A 20,729-nucleotide genomic window follows, 5' to 3' on the forward strand; every position below is an offset into this window, starting at 1 on the left:
TAGCTCAACCCAAGTAGAATACAATGATCAGACTAGAGGGATTCGGACCATATACAGTCTGAGATTCTATTACTGTTATTAGTTTTAGACAAAAAAGGAAAATAAATCTAGTTGATAACCTTTCTCATGTATCAGTTGAACAGAATGCAATTGAAAGTTAAGAGTAGATAGGAATTTAAATAGTTGTACTACTTTTGAATCCAAAGAATTTTTTTAACGTAAATTAACTCCGATTAAACTTTGTCAGAATAAAGTGTATTTCTGAAAATGAATTAAAAAAAATTTTCCCTAGTTGTTGCCCATTTGCCATGAGAACAATAAAAAATTATCAATATTAAGTCGCCTTTGAGAGAATCACCCTTTAGTTGGAAGGCAACCATTTCCAAATCTGAGTTATTTTGTGAATCAATACTATAAAGTTTCAAAAAGTCTTTAACTATCAGCACAATACCACCTCCTATTTTACCCTGTCTTAATAGTGCTTTAATTTTATAACCTAAAGGTCAGAAATCCATCAAGGTATGGTTCTCCTCAGAAAAAGTCCAAATCTCCGTCAAAAACAAACACGGTATATTTTCCTCAAGTCAATCCCTAACCAATTAAGTTTTATTTACATACCGATTTCATATTTAGGTAGTAACACAGGATAAGTATAGAAATCTTCATGCTGTTTACCCCTCACTGTAAAGAAATTCCATTTGAATTATTTATAGACCTTAAGCCTTTAGGTGTTTTTTAATCTGAGAAAAATGTATTCTCTGTAATACCTCAATGAAATGCGCTATTACTATTTCACAATCAGTTAAGGGTCTATGCTAAGGAGTAAATTGTATTTGAAGTTAAAATAGAAGGAATATAGGGGCCCTTTTACTAAGGCAAATCCACAAGTGGCCTGCGCTGGTGTAGGCACATGTTTTGAATGCACACTGGTCCATTTCCTAAGCATGCCTGGAAAAAAGCGATTTTTTTTTAATTGTGCCTGAAAATGGACGTGCGTGAAAATGAAAACCAGCGCACATCCTTTTTCAGCTTGAGATCTTACCGCCACCCATTGACTTAGTGGTAAGGTGAAATGCATTATCTGGGTGGTAAGTGTCCAGCACATGCCAAATGCTGATTACCACCTGGTAAGCGCCCACTACAACTCATTTTGGGTGCACGCCAAAAATTGAATTACCACCTTTAGAATGGGCCAATAAATGAGAGTTGAATGATGCTATTTGAAGATTCCACTGGTTGGAGGTTACAAGGGGCCATCTTACTTGTAAAACATACAGCCCCTTTTTTTACCAGTAGACTGTCTAGGACGATCACTTTACTTCGCCTATGCTATGCTGGAGTCAGTCAAAGGTTCATCTCTTGCTTTGACTGGGGAACTTGCTGGGTCATCTAGGTTTGCTGCTGCCGAGAATAGGAGCGGGAACCCTGGAATTTGCTGGGAAGGGTGAGCCAGAAGAGCGTACCTATGCCTTTGAAAGTTGTGGAGTCTGCAGAAGGAGTGGGCTGAGAGAGGAACTTCACAGGGTATTTGACCGCCTCCACTCTGTTCCATAAGGGTTATCACTGTCCACCAATTTCTCCTAAACTGCTGGCTCTAGGTCTGAGACATGCATCGAGGTGAGTCTGCTCATGCTATACCTAAGGCAGAGACTCTGGACACCACATCATAGGCTGCCTAGGCCCAGTGCTTTCAGCACTCCTGCTGACTAGTAGCCCATGGAGTTCCACAGCCATCTCCTGGAGACAGTGTCCAAAACTCCACTATGTTTCAGACCAAGTTCCGCATGAAGATGCTCGTGTAGAGCTGGTAGGATTGTTTCCATAGCGTCCCCCGGATCAATCCAGAGACTTACATATTGTGTCCCTCTGCCAGCAGGTGGAGATAACTTCAGAGGTTTACTATAAGTGGTGGGAGACGGGACTGGTGGTTGGGAGGCGGGGATAGTGCTGGGCAGACTTATATGGTCTGTGCCAGAGCCGGTGGCGGGAGGTGGGGCTGGTGGTTGGGAGGCGGGGATAGTGCTGGGCAGACTTATACGGTCTGTGCCAGAGCCGGTGGTTGGGAGGCGGGGCTGGTGGTTGGGAGGCGGGGAGCACAGGTACAAATCAAAGTAGGGTATACACTAAAAGTAGCACATATGAGTTATCTTGTTCGGTAGACTAGATGGACCGTGCAGGTCTTTTTCTGTCGTCATCTACTATGTTACTATGCTACTTAAAATCCAGGTAATGCATCAGTCTACAAATCTCAAAATAGACTTTTTAAACAATAAAAAGAATCAATTTTCCAAGTAAACCTAAAATCATTACAAAAAGAGCACACTAGGGGGTATGCCCCTTTGGCATGCCCTTTCAGTGCGATGCCATGCCTCAGAGGTCGACATTTTCTTATATGGCTGATGATGACATCAGCAGGATGCATTGCTGTACTACTGCCATCCTCTCCCTCGAGTACAGGTAAAGATGGCAATTTACAAATGCTGTCCTTCTCAAAGCAGTACAGTTTAAGTTACCAGAGCAGATCAGTGGCAAGTCAACATGAATTTTATTAATGAGATCATTAAAGAGCCCAACACAGGCCGTGTTTCGCCCAATAGGGCTGCGTCAGGGGCTATTCAAAGATCCTTATTGTCAATACTTGAATACGTATCAATAAGTTGTCATAAATATATAGGGGACCACAAGTCTATCCTTTCAAATGCTAGATTAAAAAAACAGCCGATAGCCCCACATACAGGTGCCGATATCAATCAATGCATTGGGATTAGCGCATGAGCCTTACCGCCTACCAAATAAGTGGCAGTAAGGGCTCACATGCTAGTTTTTTGGTAATGGCTGTGCTAATGGCAAGATTAGCACATGGTCATTTTAAAAAAATTTTGAACTTCAGCCATTTTCTGACTGCAGGAAAACTGTTGAAGCGCACTGGAAAATCCTGCATAAGGTCATGCAAAAGGCCACTTTCTACCACAGCTTTGTAAAAGGACTCCTATAAATGCTGGGCATTGTCCAAATTACAGGCCCCTTTCGAAAACACTCTAACCAGATTCAACACCTCCAGATATTCTAGTGAATTCTAGCCACGACCTTCCTATAAACTGTAAGTCTCGGTGAAATCAACACGCAATAACCATCCCCACATTAGCAAAGACAAATCCTTGCCGATTTCCTGCACATTGGGGTTCTTTTACTAAGGTGTGCCAAAAAGTGGCTTGCGCTGGTGTAGACATTTGTATTGGATGTGTGCAGGTTCATTTTTCAATGCATCTGTAAAAAAAGGCCTTTTGTTTTGGCCGAAAATGGACGTGCAGCAAAATGAAAATTGGCGCGCGTCCATTTTGGGCCGGAAAAAATGAAATTACCGCCCAGGCCATGTGGTAGCCAGGCAGTACAGTGATACCTCGGTTTTCGTTCGCGAAATCTGAAACCGACGAAAACCGAGGCAATTATTTCCATATGAATAAAAACTCTGGAAAGCAATGGAATTGTTTGGCTAGCTGTGCGGGGTGATACACAACGAGAAACAATTCCACACTGAGCAGAACGCGTTTTCGCAAAATTAGCAGCGAGGTCACGTAGGTACACCGACGAAATTCAAGGCAGCCGATGAAATCTGAGACAAATGTTTCATGAAAAAAATCGAAGAAAACCGAAACCGACGATAACCGAAGTCAATGAAAACCGAGGTATTACTGTAGTTCCGAAATGGCATGTGTAGGTGCCTACGTGGCTTAGTAAAAGGGCCCCATTAACTGTAAACTGTCATGCTGTTAGAACAAGCCCGTACTAACAGCGCGCACTAATTTTTATATTAACTGCATAGCGCACTGTAGAGCCTTCTTTACTACGCTTGAGCTATATTCCTTTGCAATAAAAGAATTCACTTACTCATACCTTAATCCAAAAAGGATCTTTTCCCATGATTTAGCACTAGAGATGAAAATTGTATCTGAATTCAAGAATGCTTGGGACAAGTACATAGGATCTCTAGGGAGTGAAAGGGAGAGTAGATGGTATGGTTGGGCAAACTGCATAGGCCACATGGTCTGTATCTGCCTTCATTTTTCTGTTTCTATACAAAAGAAAATGAGAATGAACTGAAAGGTGTTAAAAAAAAAAAACATTACTTGTTGAAAGTGAAACCTTAGGCCCCTAAAAGACAGGGCTAAAAGCACTTTTCACACATTCAACACTCAATAAAATAAGTAGCAGCACACACTCCACTGAACTAATATGAGATGGCTTTTCACCTCTCGTTAGCCAAAATTGCAGACTGAGGAGACAATATGCCCTTAACGACATCTTCCATTTTCACTTTACAACAGCACAAAGAGCAAAAAAAAAAAAAAAAAGGAGTAACTGCACTAAGAGACATTGGTACTGGATATCCAGAAGTTAAAGAAAGCCAGTACAGAAAATCTGAAGGGTTAGGGTAGCCCATCTAGAATTCTACCTACTAGTATGATAAAACGAAGGAAAGTATTGCCTACAGCTCGCTTATCAGCACTTACTTCTGTGCCTACCAAAAGAAAGTAAGCTTTCTTTATTATCTGTGCAAACATACAGCATCTGTATCTTTTTCTTAGCAGGTTCCCTCCCCCTCACATACATTACGGTTGATGCTTGCGCCTCTTGGCCCATTTTTAAATCACGAACGTTTCTACTAACCTCAGAGCTGTAAGGTCCATATTTATGGCCAGTGGGATCTGGTTGCTCAGAGTAAAAGGCATAAACATAGGGTCTGAAAGAAAGTGTATACATTATTATTTTTATCACTTGATAATCTGTCAATTCATCAACTCTGAACTGGAGTTTAATACAGTGAAAGGCAGAAGCCTCTTCATTTCATCCCATAAAGGGCAAAACCAACTTGATTCATAGTGCTAGCAGTGTAGAGTGATCTACTCTGTGCTGTGTCATCTTCAGCAAATCAGCAACCTCAAAATTAGAGATTTTAACCACTTTCATTAAAGGGACAATGTAATTATATGAATTGTCTATATACACACAGATGGTGGTATAGAAATTATTATTTTTTAATTTAATAAAAGGAATTCTTCATAATAAGTCTAATTTTAAAGGGGATTTTTTTGCATGTAAATTCTTTTAAAATGCTGTAAAAATATAAAAGGTAAAATGAAGGTACGTACGTTTAGGTAACCTGAATGTAGATATGTTGTAGGGCAGAGTTCAGACAGAGCGAGGCTGGAGTCATGACTTAACACCCATTCCTGAGTAAGTGTAAATGTCCGTTGTTTCAATCTAGTGTGATTTATTAGTTTACCCCAAATATTACAAAAAGGCACATGGGTGCCTACGAGTCTTGATAAAATAGGCATCTATTTGGCTACCATAGAAAGGCAACCTGTTAAAAAAATTACCATCCATGTGTCTGAGCACTTAAAGCTGTACTCCAAGGAAATTCAATAAAAACCTACTTAAATGTGTACAATGCTGTTCTACATTCTCAAGTCTCATTATTCTCAATATGGTTATGTAACATAGGGGGTCCCTTTCACAAAACCCTGGTAAAAGGTGGCCTTGGCATGCCCTAAGTGGCTTTTTCCCAGGTGCTGAGGCCATTTTTAATCATAGCTGTAAAAATAGCTTTTTTTCCCCATTTTTTTGCATTAATGGCCATGTGCTAATGTTGCCATTCATGCGTGTTTTTTTTTGTTTTATTACCGCGTGAGCACTTACCTCTACCCATTTTGTAGGCGGCAAGGGCTAAAACAGTATCCATGCACTAACCAGTTAGTGTGTGGTAATGTAGCAGTGCTAACTGGTTGGTGTAGTAATGCCCACTCTCTGCCCTGACACACCCCATCAAAAAACAGGGACTATTTTTTAGTGCATGCTTAGCACACTTAGATTTCTGGATTACGCTGTAAAGGCATTCCGCAGCACTCCATTTTGTGCTTAATGAAGCTTTGTGAAATGGCCCACACAGTATCCAGACTATGGTAAGTTGGTTAATAAAGCTTAAGGCAGAACATAACTCCTAGTCAGCTCTTTAAAAATAATAATAAGAAAAGCCTGCTAATGTGAGTTTACATCCTGTACCTCATGAAACATTTAATTCCAAAACTGCAATTAATTCTGGCCTCTCTATTGTTTGCACTTACCACAGCCCAAATATTTATTTACTCTCTTAAACTTAGAATGAGATTTCAAAAAGGCAAACCAATTTATTAAATCTTTACCTACAAATAATCAGAAGGAAGATGTACCACGTAAATTTAGAAGACACAAAGAATTAATAAGGTCAGTTTCAAATGGGACTTAGATATCCAGCACAACACCAAACACCTAGTGCAGTTAAGAGCTTCATTTTCAAAAGAGATGAACTTATACAATTATATATACAATCCAGTAGGTGTAGAAAAACAGAATGGAAGGGGCATTTCAGAGAGATGAGGACCTTAATGTGCCTAACTCTAGATATATGTGGGTGCCTATATGATAGGGTGCCATTCTATAAGTGGGTGCCTTCATTTCGGTACCCTGATGCCGCGCAGCGAGAACCTGTTCTCTAGCAGCACCTAGGCACCCAGATGTTGTTACAAAATACATGTGTCACTTGGTATCGGAACCCCTTTCATTTACGTGTCCACAGTTACACCAGCTGTAGAACTCATATAACATCAGGGATGTGCATAACTGACAGTATTCTGCAAGTTCAATTTGCAAGAGCCCTGTCCACATCCTGCCCATTCTACACCCTCCCCTTGCATTTATGTGCTATGCCACTTACAAGAGTCCTTGCAGAATAGTGCTTAAGTGCCCTGCTGGAGCTTTTTCAGGTACAGAGTATGCATATGCACATAATTGCTAGTATTCTGCTCATCTATGCACACAAAAGGGCACGTAAATGGAAACACCCAGTTATAGAATTGCTCTTCTAGGGTATATGTTTGAGCTGGATGTGCCAAAACCAGGTATAACCTGGAATGTAGAACCCATATGAATATGCTAGACACATAGGTGTCAATATCTGCGCCTATATATCTAGAATAGGTGCATAAGTATAAGAGTAGGTGCTTATTTTCAGTAATACACATTATGGGGTAAGTCTATAAAGGGTGCTAAAAATTAGGAGTCCAAAATCTGTGCACTACGATAGCATTCTATAATTATTATTTTTATTATTATTATTATTTGTTGCATTTGTATCCCACATTTTCCCACCTATTTGCAGGCTCAATGTGGCTTACATTGTTCCGTAATGGCGATTGCCATTTCCGGAATGAGAAAAACAAAGTGGTATTGCATTAAAGTTCATGAGTGACAGAGTAGATTAAGCAATCAAGTATAGAGAATTCATTTTCGTAATGAGAAATAAAGTGGTATTGCGTTAAAATTCATTCGTGACAGAGTAACTTAGGCAGTCAAGTATCGAGAGTTCGGTTTTGTCCAATTCTGGTAAGAGTTTTGTTGTCTGCTATTTAGGATGGATCATTGTGGTATGCCTTTTTGAACAGGTTGGTTTTTAGTAATTTTCGGAAATGGCATCAGGATGCACAGATTCTGTTAAAGAGTAGAACCCAAGCTGTCACTTGATTGCCAACATTTAGGCACTAACATCTAGGTAGAAAAAGAGAAGAGTGGGGGAAGATAGGCTCTTTCCAATCAATAGGGGAGACGTATATTTAAAAAAAAGATATTTATTATAATAGGTTGACTCAATACAGCTGTATTTCAGCGCCGTAGCACCTTCTTCAGGAGACTAACATCTAGGTGCCAACACTTACATCATGTAAAAGGCAGGTGAAAATGTTGGCATCTAGGCATGCAACTTACAGTATTCTGTAAGTTTAGAGCTTAAATGTGTGACCTGCCAATGTGCATGCCCCTATGCAAGTAAACACTAAGAGGCCCTTTCACTAAGTCATGGCCAAAAGTGGCCTGCGGCAGTGCAAGCACATTTTTGGGCACACGCCGGGCCAGGTTTTGCCACATCCTGGAAACAGGGCCTTTTAAGGGGCCGGAAAATGGACATGCGGCAAAATAAAAACCAGCGACCATCTATTTTTGGCCTGCAACCTTACCGTACCCATTGACTTAGAGGTAAGGTCTCACACGCTACCTGGATGGTAGTCCTGCAGCACACGTCCACTGCCATTTACTGCCGGGTAAGCGCCAGGCAGTAGAAAAAGCGAATGATACATACCTGTAGCAGGTGTTCTCCGAGGACAGCAGGCTGATTGTTCTCACGACTGGGTTGAAGTCCACGGCAGCCCCCACCAACCGGAACAAAAACTTTGCGGGTGGTCCCGCACGCAGGGCACGCCCACCGCGCATGCGCGGCCGTCTTCCCGCCCGTGCGCGACCGTTCCCGCTCAGTTGAATGACAAGCAAAGGAATGAGGAAAAAAACACAACTCCAAAGGGGAGGAGGGAGGGTAGGTGAGAACAATCAGCCTGCTGTCCTCGGAGAACACCTGCTACAGGTATGTATCATTCGCTTTCTCCAAGGACAAGCAGGCTGCTTGTTCTCACGACTGGGGAATCCCTAGCTCTCAGGCTCACTCAAAACAAGAACCCAGGTCAATTGAACCTCACAACGGCGAGGGTATAACAGAAATTGACCTACGAAGAACAACTAACTGAGAGTGCAGCCTGACCAGAATAAATTCGGGTCCTGGAGGGTGGAGTTGGATTTAAACCCCAAACAGATTCTGCAGCACTGACTGCCCGAACCGACTGTTGCGTCGGGTATCCTGCTGGAGGCAGTAATGAGATGTGAATGTGTGGACAGATGACCACGTCGCAGCTTTGCAAATCTCTTCAATAGTGGCTGACTTCAAGTGGGCCACCGACGCTGCCATGGCTCTGACACTATGAGCCGTGACATGACCCTCAAGAGTCAGCCCAGCCTGGGCGTAAGTGAAGGAAATGCAATCTGCTAGCCAATTGGAGATGGTGCGTTTCCCGACAGCGACCCCTTTCCTATTGGGGTCGAAAGAAATAAACAATTGGGCGGATTGTCTGTGGGGCTGTGTCCGCTCCAGATAGAAGGCCAAAGCTTGCTTGCAGTCCAATGTGTGCAACAGACATTCAGCAGGGCGGGTATGTGGTCTGGGAAAGAATGTTGGCAAGACAATTGACTGGTTAAGATGGAACTCCGACACCACCTTTGGCAGGAACTTAGGGTGAGTGCGGAGCACTACTCTGTTATGATGAAATTTAGTATACAGAGCATGAGCTACCAGGGCTTGAAGTTCACTGACTCTATGAGCTGAAGTAACTGCCACCAAGAAAATGACCCTCCAGGTCAAGTACTTCAGATGGCATGAATTCAGTGGCTCAAAAGGAGGTTTCATCAGCTGGGTGATGGTAAGCACTAATCGCACTAAGGTGATTCCTTACTGAGTTGGTCTTAAGGCCAGACTCTGATAAGTGCAGAAGGTATTCAAGCAGGTTCTGTGCAGGACAAGAACGAGGTTCTAGGGCCTTGCTCTCACACCAAACGACAAACCTCCTCCACTTGAAAAAGTAACTCTTTTTAGTGGAATCCTTTCTAGAGGCAAGCAAGACACGGGAGACACCCTCAGACAGACCCAACGAAGCAAAGTCTACGCCCTCAACATCCAGGCCGTGAGAGCCAGAGACTGAAGGTTGGGGTGCAGAAGCGCTCCGTCATTCTGTGAAATGAGAGTCGGAAAACACTCCAATCTCCATGGTTCTTCGGAGGACAACTCCAGCAGGAGGGAACCAGATCTGGCGGGGCCAAAAAGGCGCTATCAGAATCATGGTGCCGCGGTCTTGCTTGAGCTTCAGTAAGGTCTTCCCCACCAAAGGTATGGGAGGATAAGCATACAGGAGGCCGGTCCCCCAATGGAGGAGAAAGGCATCCGACGCTAGTCTGCAGTGTGCCTGTAGTCTGGAACAGAACAGAGGCAGCTTGTGGTTGGTCTGAGAAGCGAAAAGGTCCACCGAGGGAGTGCCCCACTCTCGGAAGATCTTGCATACCACTCTGGAATGGAGCGACCACTCGTGCGGTTGCATGACTCTGCTCAGTCTGTCGGCCAGACTGTTGTTTACACCTGCCAGGTATGTGGCTTGAAGAAGCATGCCAAACTGGCAGGCCCAACGCCACATCCCGACGGCTTCCTGAAACATGGGGCGAGATCTGGTGCCCCCCTGCTTGTTGATGTAATACATTGCAACCTGATTGTCTGTCCAAATTTGGATAATTTGATAGGACAGCCGATCTCTGAAGGCCTTCAGTGCGTTCCAGACCGCTCAGAGCTCCAGGAGGTTGATCTGAAGATCTTGTTCCTGGAGGGACCACAGTCCCTGGGTGTGAAGCCCATCGACATGAGCTCCCCACCCCAGGCGAGATGCATCGGTCGTCAGCACTTTCGTGGGCTGCGGAATTTGGAATGGACGTCCCAGGGTCAAATTGGTCCGAAGTGTCCACCAGTGCAGCGAATTGCGGCAACTGAGGGACAGGCGGATGACATCTTCTAGATTCCCGGTGGCCTGGCACCACTGGGAAGCTAGGGTCCATTGAGCAGATCTCATGTGAAGACGAGCCATGGGAGTCACATGAACTGTGGAGGCCATATGACCTAGGAGTCTCAACATCTGCCGAGCTGTGACCTGCTGAGACGCTCTGGTCTGGGAAGCGAGGGACAGGAGGTTGTGGGCCCTCGCTTCGGGAAGAAAGGCCTGAGCCGTCTGTGAATTCAGCAGAGCTCCTATGAATTCCAGAGATTGGACTGGCTGGAGATGGGACTTTGAGTAATTTATCACAAACCCCAGCAGCTCCAGGAGGTGAATAGTGCACTGCATGGACCGGAGGGCTCCTGCCTCCGAGGTGTTCTTGACCAGCCAATCGTCGAGATATGGGAACACGTGCTCTCCCAGCTTGCGTAGATACGCTGCGACCACCACGAGGCACTTCGTGAACACCCGTGGGACAGAGGCGAGCCCAAAGGGCAGCACACAATACTGAAAGTGCCGTGTCCCCAGGCGGAATCTGAGATACTGTCTGTGAGCTGGCAGAATCGGGATGTGAGTGTATGCGTCCTTTAAATCCAGGGAACATAGCCGATCGTCTTTCTGAATCATTGGTAGAAGGGTGCCCAAGGAAAGCATCCTGAACTTCTCTTTGACCAGGTATTTGTTCAGGCCTCTCAGGTCTAGGATGGGGCGCATCCCCCCTGTTTTCTTTTCCACAAGGAAGTACCTGGAATAGAATCCCTGCCCTTCCTGCCCGGGTGGCACGGGCTCGACCGCATTGGCGCTGAGAAGGGCGGAGAGTTCCTCTGCAAGTACCTGCTTGTGATGGGAGCTGAAGGATTGGGCTCCCGGAGGACAATTAGGTGGAGGGGAGGCCAAATTCAGGGCGTATCCGCACCGCACTATTTGGAGAACCCACTGGTCGAAGGTTATTAGAGGCCACCTTTGGTGAAAAAGTTTTAACCTCCCCCCGACTGGCAGATCGTCCGGTACAGACACTTTGATGGCGGCTATGTTCCCATGGATCCAGTCAAAAACCCGTCCCCGGTTTTTGCTGTGGAGGCGCAGGGGGCTGATTAGGCGCACGCTGTTGACGGGAACGAGCGTGCTGGGACTGTCCCTGTGCCTGGTGAGGCCTTTGGGCCGGCTGGGTGTACCTACGCTTGTTGTAGGCGTAGGGCACAGCCTGTCGGGCCCGGGAAAAACGTCCACCTGCTGAGGTGGATGCTGAAGGCGACCGGTGGGAGAGCTTGTCGAGGGCGGTTTCCCGCTGGTGTAGTTGGTCCACCAACTGCTCGACCTTCTCACCAAAAATATTATCCCCCCAGCAAGGGACATCGGCCAGCCGCTGCTGGGTGCGGTTGTCCAGGTCAGAGGCACGCAGCCATGAGAGTCTGTGCATCACTATACCTTGGGCCGCAGCTCGAGATGCCACATCACAGGTGTCATATATACCCCTGGACAGGAACTTTATGCACGCCTTCAGCTGCCTGACCACCTCCTGAAAAGGCCTGGACTGCTCCGGGGGGAGCTTGTCGACCAGGTCCGCCAGTTGCTTCACATTATTCCGCATGTGTATGCTCGTGCAGGGCTGGTAGGATTGGATGCGGGTCACGAGCATTGAAGATTGGTAGGCCTTCCTCCCAAACGAGTCCAGAGTGCGAGACTCCCGCCCCGGGGGCGCCGAGGCGGTATCCCTCGAACTCCGTGCCCTCTTGAGAGCAGAGTCCACGACCGCCGAGTCATGAGGCAATTGAGGCCGCATTAACTCTGGGTCTGAGTGGATCCTGTATTGGGACTCCGCTTTCTTGGGGATGGTGGGGTTAGATAAAGGTCTCAACCAGTTCCAAAGCAGTGTCTCTTTGAGGACATTGTGCAACGGTACCGTGGAGGACTCTCTAGGTGGTGATGGATAGTCGAGGACCTCGAGCATCTCGGCCCTCGGCTCATCCACAGAGACCACGGGGAAGGGAATGCAGATAGACATATCCCTGACGAAGGAGGCAAAGGAGAGGCTCTCAGGTGGCGAGAGCTTCCTCTCCGGTGAAGGACTAGGGTCGGAGGGAAGGCCCACAGACTCCTCTGAGGAGAAATATCTGGGGTCCTCCTCCTCCCCCCACAAGGCCTCTTCCTCGGTGTCGGACATGAGCTCCTGTAGCTCAGACCTCAACCGGGCCCGGCTCGACTTCGAGGCACCGAGTCCTCGGTGGCGTCGTCGAGAGGTGGACTCCCGCGCCGGCGGGGATGAAGCTCCCTCCATCGACTCCACCTGCGTGGCGGTCGAGACCGGCACCGCAAGCGGCGTCGGCGTCGAAGGCCTCGGCACCGGGCTAGAGCACGCCGGCGCCTCCATCAACGACGCCGGGGGCGCAACCACCCCCGGCACCGGCACAGTCTGGCGCATCAGCCCTTCCAGGATCCCCGGAAGGATGGCTCGGAGGCACTCGTCAAGGCCCGCTGTCGGGAAAGGCGAGGGGGCCGGTAGACGTGCCATGCCGGAATCTGCTCGGGTCCAGGAGACGGCACCGAAGTGCTGGTGCCCTGATGTAGCGATACCTCTACCACCGAGGGGGAACGCTCCTCTCGGCGCTGCCGCTTCCTCGGCGTCGAGTCATCTCTGGAGCTGGTAGCCACATGCACCGTGGGCGACTGATGACGGTGCTTTTTAGCCTTCTTCCGGTGCCCGTCATCGGCGCTCGGCGGTACCGAAGAGGAGGAGGTAGATCCCCCTCGGCCTCGAGGGATCGGGTCCGACAGGGTTCGGTCCCGAGGGCCCTGGGTAGAGGGAGTGACCGGGGCTGATTGCCCACGCGGCCGCTCACCCCTGCCATCTCCGGAGGACCGGCGGGCCAACGGGACCTGTGCTCCTGGGATCGATGCCGTCGGTGCCGATTTCGTGGACATCGGTACCGGTAGCGAAGATCCGGCCGTCGACACCAATGCCGTCGAAGTCGACGTCGAGGGGCCGGTGCAAGTCCCGAAAAGACGGTCCCGAAGAACTTGCCTCGCCACGTGTGTCCGTTTCCGTAAACCAAGACACAAGGTGCACGTCTTGGTATCGTGCTCCGGCCCGAGGCACTGTAGGCACCAAGCGTGAGTGTCGGTCTGCTAGATATGCCGGCCGCACCGACCACACTTCTTAAATCCACTCGGGACCTTCGAGGACATCGACGGAAAAATCGCGTCGGCGAAGTCAAAGTAGTCGATGGTGGCGGTAAAAATCACACCTCGAAAAATAAATCGACCGCGCAGCCACAAGGCCGCAACGGGGCGCCCCCGCTAAAAGTACGAGGTGAAAAACAAAGTTTTTCTTTTTTTTTTTTTTTTTCAACAGAACAAGAGAAAACAATCAAAGAAAAATAATGAAGAAAAAAAACTCGCGTCTAAGGCGCGGTCCGGTTTCCGGGGCTGACAGAGAGACGAACACGGCTCTCTCCAGCGCAGAAAAGAAAAGACTGAGCAGGAACGGTCGCGCACGGGCGGGAAGACAGCCGTGCATGCGCGGTGGGCGTGCCCTGCGTGCGGGACCGCCCGCAAAGTTTTTGTTCCGGTTGGTGGGGGCTGCCGTGGACGTCAACCCAGTCGTGAGAGCAAGCAGCCTGCTTGTCCTCGGAGAATAGAAAATATTTTCTACCGCGTGTTTTCGGCAGGCTCCAAATTCTGAATTACCAGGGCAGTAATGTTGATTTGGCTGCGCTGGATGCATGTAGGCCCTTATGTGCCTTCGTAAAAGGGCCCCTACAGCACTTAGGCTCTATTCTATACGTGTGCACCTAATCTTAGGTGCCTACTTGTTGCCTAACTTGTGGTGCACTATTAGGATGAAATCTAGGAAATAAGGAGATATCAAATATCAAGCATCGAAAAATCTGACTTGAGTCGCTCAAATTGTCAGAGTACTTTTCAGAGGAAAGGCCTCGAGAAGCCCCCAGCATACAACAAAGCATCGGGGGCTGGGCTTCCTCATCATTCTTGGTAAATGCTTTTAATTCATAAAAATTCACACCAGATATTACTTAGCTTTATCAGGTGTTTGAACGTGCGGGTCCTTCTTACACCTCTGAAAAGTACTCTGACTATTTGAGCGATTCAACAAGTCAGATTTTTCGATGCTTGATATTTGATATCTCCTTATTTCCTAGATATTAGCCATATTAACAGGGAGATTACCTCTTTGTTGTATTGATAGTTTTGCACTATTAGGGTGTACATGTGCAGTGCCACTGAAAATGCATCTAATCTACATGTATACTTTGGTTGTCTTAGAGGCATATTTTCAAAGCACTTAGCCTTCCAAAGTTCCACAGAAACCTATGGAACTTTGGAAGGCTAAGTGCTTTGAAAATATGCCTCTTAGTGGCCATCACTGGGCATCCCATTCGAAAACTGACCCAAATAGGTATTGAGAATTGCCAGGGTTCTTGTTCCATCCTTCATCTAACTCTCTTCCATTTCAAACAATTATTCCATGAAATGAAACTCAGCATTAAAAAAATGTTTACCTTTCATTGTCTGGCAAGTGTAGCCACTGTAGCATTGTCAATATTCTTCGTTCATGAGGGATCACCCTGCAGTACAAAGAGAAGCAAACACTCACAACTAATTATACAGGAAGCAAGTAAAGTGCTCCGTTAGCTGAAATAAACCTTCTGTTCTTCACAGTTGATTTTATGATGACTACTAAAGAACACAGCAAATTTCTCACAGTTGTATCACACCTTTTGACAAGTATTCCTCTTCTTCCTCACTTATTTGAGCTCTAACCTCCAGTGCATCTCTGGATGCCACAAGATCATATTTCATCCTACCAGCCCTTCCCAATAGCCCTAGCCAATCCCTAGGCTTAAGCTCTTCTTTTAAACACAGGTGGGCAAATTACAGTCATAATAGCTCAGTATTGTTCCAAAATTAAGATATAGTGAATTATGGGAGAAGGGCAATAGATCTGGCAACGTGCAACAGTCCTTCCACCTATAACCATATAGAAACAAAAACGTACTAGACATTCCATACATTCACAGTCCATTAAAAACAGTAAGGGGCTTCTGTTTTCGCAAACCCTTAGTGAAATACTCCTGAGAGATCTTCTCCACTGGAGATATCCTTATATTGGAATCTGGGTACAGTTTCTGAATATCTCTACGAGTATGAACCCAATTCTTCTCCTGACTGTACTGAACTCTGAGGGTCCCAATTTTTTTTTGTTACATTTCTTTATTTAGTTTCAAAAACAAACATCAAGCAAATATACTTAGAAAAAAAAAACAAGAAAACAGTATCAAAGAAATAGTATTTCTAAAGTCCGTATCAAGAGAGCACATGGCTATAATCAAAAAGAAAAGTTATAAAGAAACATAACACTAGACTAATTACTTAATATTCTTAACTAACCAACCTAACCTAGGGCCTAGCTGATGCTGTCTCTTTATCCAACAAGAAATTTTCCACTTGACTAAGATCAAAGAAAACAATTATTATTTTGATAAGTAATCAAACATTTGCACAGGACTTAAAAAAAAAAAAAATAAGGTCTTTCAGCAAGAATTTGAGGCTTTAATTCAAAAAATTTCTTACATTTCAACTGTGTGGCCCTTGCCACATCCGGAAACATTCTAAGCTTCTGACCATAATATATTGTTTCCTTATTCTTAAGACCACAATACTGATATCATATCCCTCTCATTTACAAAAACAAACAAAGTAGCTCAATGTTGGAAATCATCCTGAGATGCCTCCAAAAATGATGTTAAATTCAGAATCAGTAAGACGTAAATTCATCTCTGCATCTTTGGTAGTTTGAGCCATTTTCTCCTGAGGTAAATAATATAAGTTTGATAGCAATATCATATCAGCGACAATAAATCCTTTAGATATTTATGAAACAGGATCTCAGGTGATAGCATTGGAGTAACAGGCACGTTTAAAACTTGGAGATTTTTAGACATATGAATATTTTCTGGTTGCTCACACAAAGTGCACACTTAAAACTATCCATAATATTGGTAGTACTTGTGGCCTGTAAACACCTTAGTCTCCAAGGACCCCAAACATTTATCACAATCCAAAACTCTAAAGTCCAAATTTTGAAAAGCCTGAGAAGCCAGAACTACATAGAAGGGCATAATCGAAAGGTATGCCCAAGTTTTGCTGAGGATGTCCTCACAAAACGTCCCGGTGGAGGGGCACGGAAACCCGTATTATCGAAACAAGATGGACGTTCATCTTTCGTTTCAATAATATGGTCGGGGACGCCCAAATCCTGAAATTTAGGTTATCCCTAGAGATGGTCGTCCCTAGACTTGGATCATTTCTGATTTTCGGCGATAATGGAAACCAAGGACGCCCATCTCAGAAACAACCAAATGCAAGCCCTTTGGTCATGGGAGGAGCCAGCATTCATAGTGCACTGGTCCCCCTGACATGCCAGGACACCAACCGAGCACCCTAGGGGGCACTGCAGTGGACTTCAGAAATTGCTCCCAGGTACATAGCTCCCTTACCTTGTGTGCTGAGCCCCCCAAATCCCCCCCCCCCCACCAAAACCCACTACAGTACACCACTACCATAGCCCTTATGGGTGAAGGGGGTCACCTAGATGTGGGTACAGTGGGTTTCTGGTGGGTTTTGGAGGGCTCAAATTTACCACCACAAGTGTAACAGGTAGGGGGGATGGGCCTGGGCCCACCTGCCTGAAGTGCACTGCACCCAGTAAAACTGCTCCAGGGACCTGCATACTGCTGTGATGGAACTGAGTATGACATTTGAGACTGGCAAAAAATACTTTGAAAGATGTTTTTTTGAGGGTGGGAGGGGGTTAGTGACCACTGGGGGAGTAAGGGGAGGTCATCCCCGATTCTCTCCAGTGGTCATCTGGTCAGTTTGGGCACCATTTTGTGCCTTGGTCGTAAAAAAAAAAAGGACCAGGTAAAGTCGTCCAAGTGCACGTCAGGAACACCCTTTTATTTTCCATTATGGGTCGAGGACGTCCATGTGTTACCCATGCCCAAGTCCCGCCTTCGCTACGCCTCCGACGCCCCCGGGAACTTTGGTCGTCCCCACGACGGAAAGCAGTTGGGGATGCCCAAAATCGGCTTTCAATTAAACCGATTTGGGTGACCCTGTGAGAAGGACACCCATCTTCCGATTTGTGTCGAAAGATGGGTGTCCTTCTCTTTCAAAAATGAGCCTGATAGTCACGAAGTTGAGATGCAGAATTTTTCAGCATAGTCTCTATTCTCATCACAGATTTCTAGATGTCTAAGGAAATATCAAATGAAATTTGTTTACCAGACCTCATTTCTAAATTAGGGCTTGGTACTGGAACTTTACATCCAGAGAAAGGGATTTGAGGAGGCACAGTTGAATCAACTCCAGAATCAACAGCTTCAAGGGTTAAGGACACTGATGTAGGAGACCCTCCTTCAGCGGAAGTAGGAAAGTCACTGGTAAATGTGAGGAAAGAGGACCCCCTCCCCCCAGGCTAAATGAAGCTCCAGAGCAAAAAAAAAAAAAGGCCTGGAAGAAGTTGCCATTGGATCTTTCACAGCAGTCTGTATATTAACATGTTTATCCACTGGACCTACAAGAGTTTTAGCTGGTAATGGTAAAGAACCCTCTTCAGCTTTATGTTTTCTCCCTATCTTAAATTTAAAAATAAAATGGTACTTACGAAGGTCCCAATATACCTATGCGGTAAGCGTTCCAGGTTCTGTCAAACTCTGTTGGGCTGCGGAAGGGCTCCAGAGGAGCGTGTCTCTTTGGTCATACTTCTTCGGCCCACAATCACTGCAGCACTTTAAAGATCTTCCTGCCAGGACCTCGATGATGTCAGGTAGGTCCGTGCTATAGTGTCTCTGCAGCACCTGCTCCCTGTAGACTGCTCAGCACAATTACCTATCACTCTCTGCCATGCTCTCACGCTTTAAAAATTCTGTTACTCATTCACAAGCACCCAGAGTATTTCTAGAGGACAGACTCCTGAACTAATTTTCCATGCCTAACAGCCTTCTTCTGCTTCAGCTTGAAAATGTCTCTCTTGAAAACAGACAATGCCATCTTTACTGCAAACAAGAAGTTTTAGTGCCGTTATCTCACAAGGATCACCTCTTCAAGTTCTCTCCTCAATGCTCCTTGATCCCAGTTTACTCCTTTCCTTGAAGACCTGGGAGCTCCATCCTTGAGCCTCAGCACTCCCCCCCCCCCCCCCTTTGCCTGGAAGAGAGCTACAGAAAACAGGGAACATTTTGGGGCTCCTTGACTATATAGTAGTCTTCTCTATACAAGACACCTCCCACTGGTAACACTAGCATACTGACTCTTGGACATCATATGCAAATTCCTATGAAGATATTTACAAGCTAGTTATGAAAAGCAGTTATGCATTGGTGCCTGAGAGGCCACCTACCTCCACCCTCTAAGAAAAAAAAAAAAAGAGGCTTTTCTTGTGGCTACTGCCACAAACAATCACCAGAGCAGGGACTTATTCTTCCCTGCACTGTATAACTCTGTGCAAGTCTGAGCCACATGGTGCTAGAACTCTCATGCTGGGCTCAAAGACTTGAGAACCAGAAAGCAGTGTACCTCGGAGCCCGACAGTACACGAATGATGAAGCACTCTGCTCTCTGGGCTGCAAGAGCAAAATCGGACTCTTGTGGGAAAACAGAAGGAAGCTGGGAAGCTGACTGGCTTGCTGGGGTTGGCTTGCAGGGGTAGGATTTGAGGTCTTGGCCAGAGGACAGCTAAAGGGTAAAGCGTTATAGATTTGATATACTGCCTTTCTGTGGTACAACCAAAGTAGTTTACATTTATATATGCAGGTATTTCTCTGTCCCTAGTGCGCTCACAACCCACGTTTTTGTACCTAGGGCACTGGAGAGTAAGTGACTTGCACAGAGTCACAAGTGGCTGCACTAACCATTAGGCTACTCCTCCACTCACAACTAAAATAGTCATTGGTCTTCGTCATAAAGCGTATGCAGTTAGACAAAGATCTTAATATGTATACTTTGGAAGAAAGGCAGGAGGGGGAAGATATGATATGGGCATGGCATTTAAATACCTCTATGGCATAAATGCACAAGAGGCAAGTCTCTTTTAATTGAAAGGAAGCTCAGGAATGAGGGGGAATAGGATGAAGGTGAATGTGAACAGACTCAGGAATAACTTAAGGAAATACTTCACGGAAAGGGTGATGAATGCATGGAACTGCCTCCCAGTGGAGGTGGTGTAGACAAAGACTATTTGAATTCATGAAAGCTTGGTGCAAATACATAGGATCTTCTAAGGGAGATGAAGGGATAGTAGATGGTATGGTTAGACAGACTGGATAGGCCATATGGTCTACCTGCCTTCATTTCTTTGCCTGATGCTAGAGATTTTCTACAATATGGCTTACCATATAGCTGAGGGACCAAGAGCAGATAGGAACAAGATGCATGGTACAGAGTCAGTTGGGATAATTTGGTGGTTAGGTAAACTCAAGGTAAGTTCATTGTACAGCTAAGCAAGAGATAGAGATTCGTGGTTAGCTAAACTGAAGGCAAGTTCGTTGTATGGTTAAGCAAGAGATAAGGAACTGATGTAAGTTACAGTCAGTGGTATAGCCAGACCTCAACATGGAGAGGATCCAGAGCCCAAAGTGGGGGGCACATTTTGGCCTGCCTCACTGCCGCCTCACATACCTTGGCTGGCGGGGGTCCCCTACCCCCGCCAGCTGAAGTATTTGTCAAGCGCTAGTCTCCAACATATTGCCTGTCCTGCTCTTCCCCTCACATCATGTACACACTCGTTTTTATGAAATTGAGCATGCACTGTGTCACGTTTTACTAAAACGAGAATGCATACAACGTGAGGGGAAGAGAAGTGCAGGCAATGAGGCGGAGAGCCGGAGACCAGTGGTGGACAAATACTTCAGCTGTCAGGGTTTGGGGACCCCCACTAGTCAAACCAGGGGCTCCAGAGCCAATTTGAGGGGGGCCCAGGCCCATGTGATCCCCTGTAGCTACACCACTGGTTACAGTGTGTATAGCAAGCTAGTCCAGGTGCAGAATGAGTGTACAGCCAATCACCCTATGTATTAAAGGCTTTGGAGAAGAGCCAGGCTTTCATCTGCTTCCATCCCCTTCTTATGCATAGTCCTTTCTGTTTATCCCACCCATCACTGTTTTGTTGTTGTTGTTGTTTCCACCACCTACTCCATGAAAAAGTATTTTTTTTTTATATTACTCTAAAGTTGACCCCCCCCCCCCCACACACACACACAC

At 46.0% G+C, this 20,729-nt stretch overlaps 1 protein-coding gene across 13 annotated transcripts in view; it reads right to left on the reverse strand.

Annotated features, from left to right (window-relative positions):
• The window catches only part of ENPP2 (ectonucleotide pyrophosphatase/phosphodiesterase 2), a 379,835-nt gene that overhangs the window by 191,603 nt on the left and 167,503 nt on the right, over nt 1-20,729 (reverse strand). For all 13 annotated transcript variants that reach the window (XM_030218400.1, XM_030218486.1, XM_030218477.1 and 10 more), the window contains exons 10-11: nt 14,969-15,034; nt 4,669-4,741 (exon numbers count right to left, since the gene is read on the reverse strand). In XM_030218400.1, coding sequence (XP_030074260.1) covers nt 4,669-4,741; nt 14,969-15,034 — 139 coding nt within the window. The remainder of the gene's footprint in view (nt 1-4,668; nt 4,742-14,968; nt 15,035-20,729) is intronic.

This window comes from Microcaecilia unicolor, chromosome 1, assembly GCF_901765095.1.
Source record: "Microcaecilia unicolor chromosome 1, aMicUni1.1, whole genome shotgun sequence".
Classification (NCBI taxonomy): domain Eukaryota; kingdom Metazoa; phylum Chordata; class Amphibia; order Gymnophiona; family Siphonopidae; genus Microcaecilia; species Microcaecilia unicolor.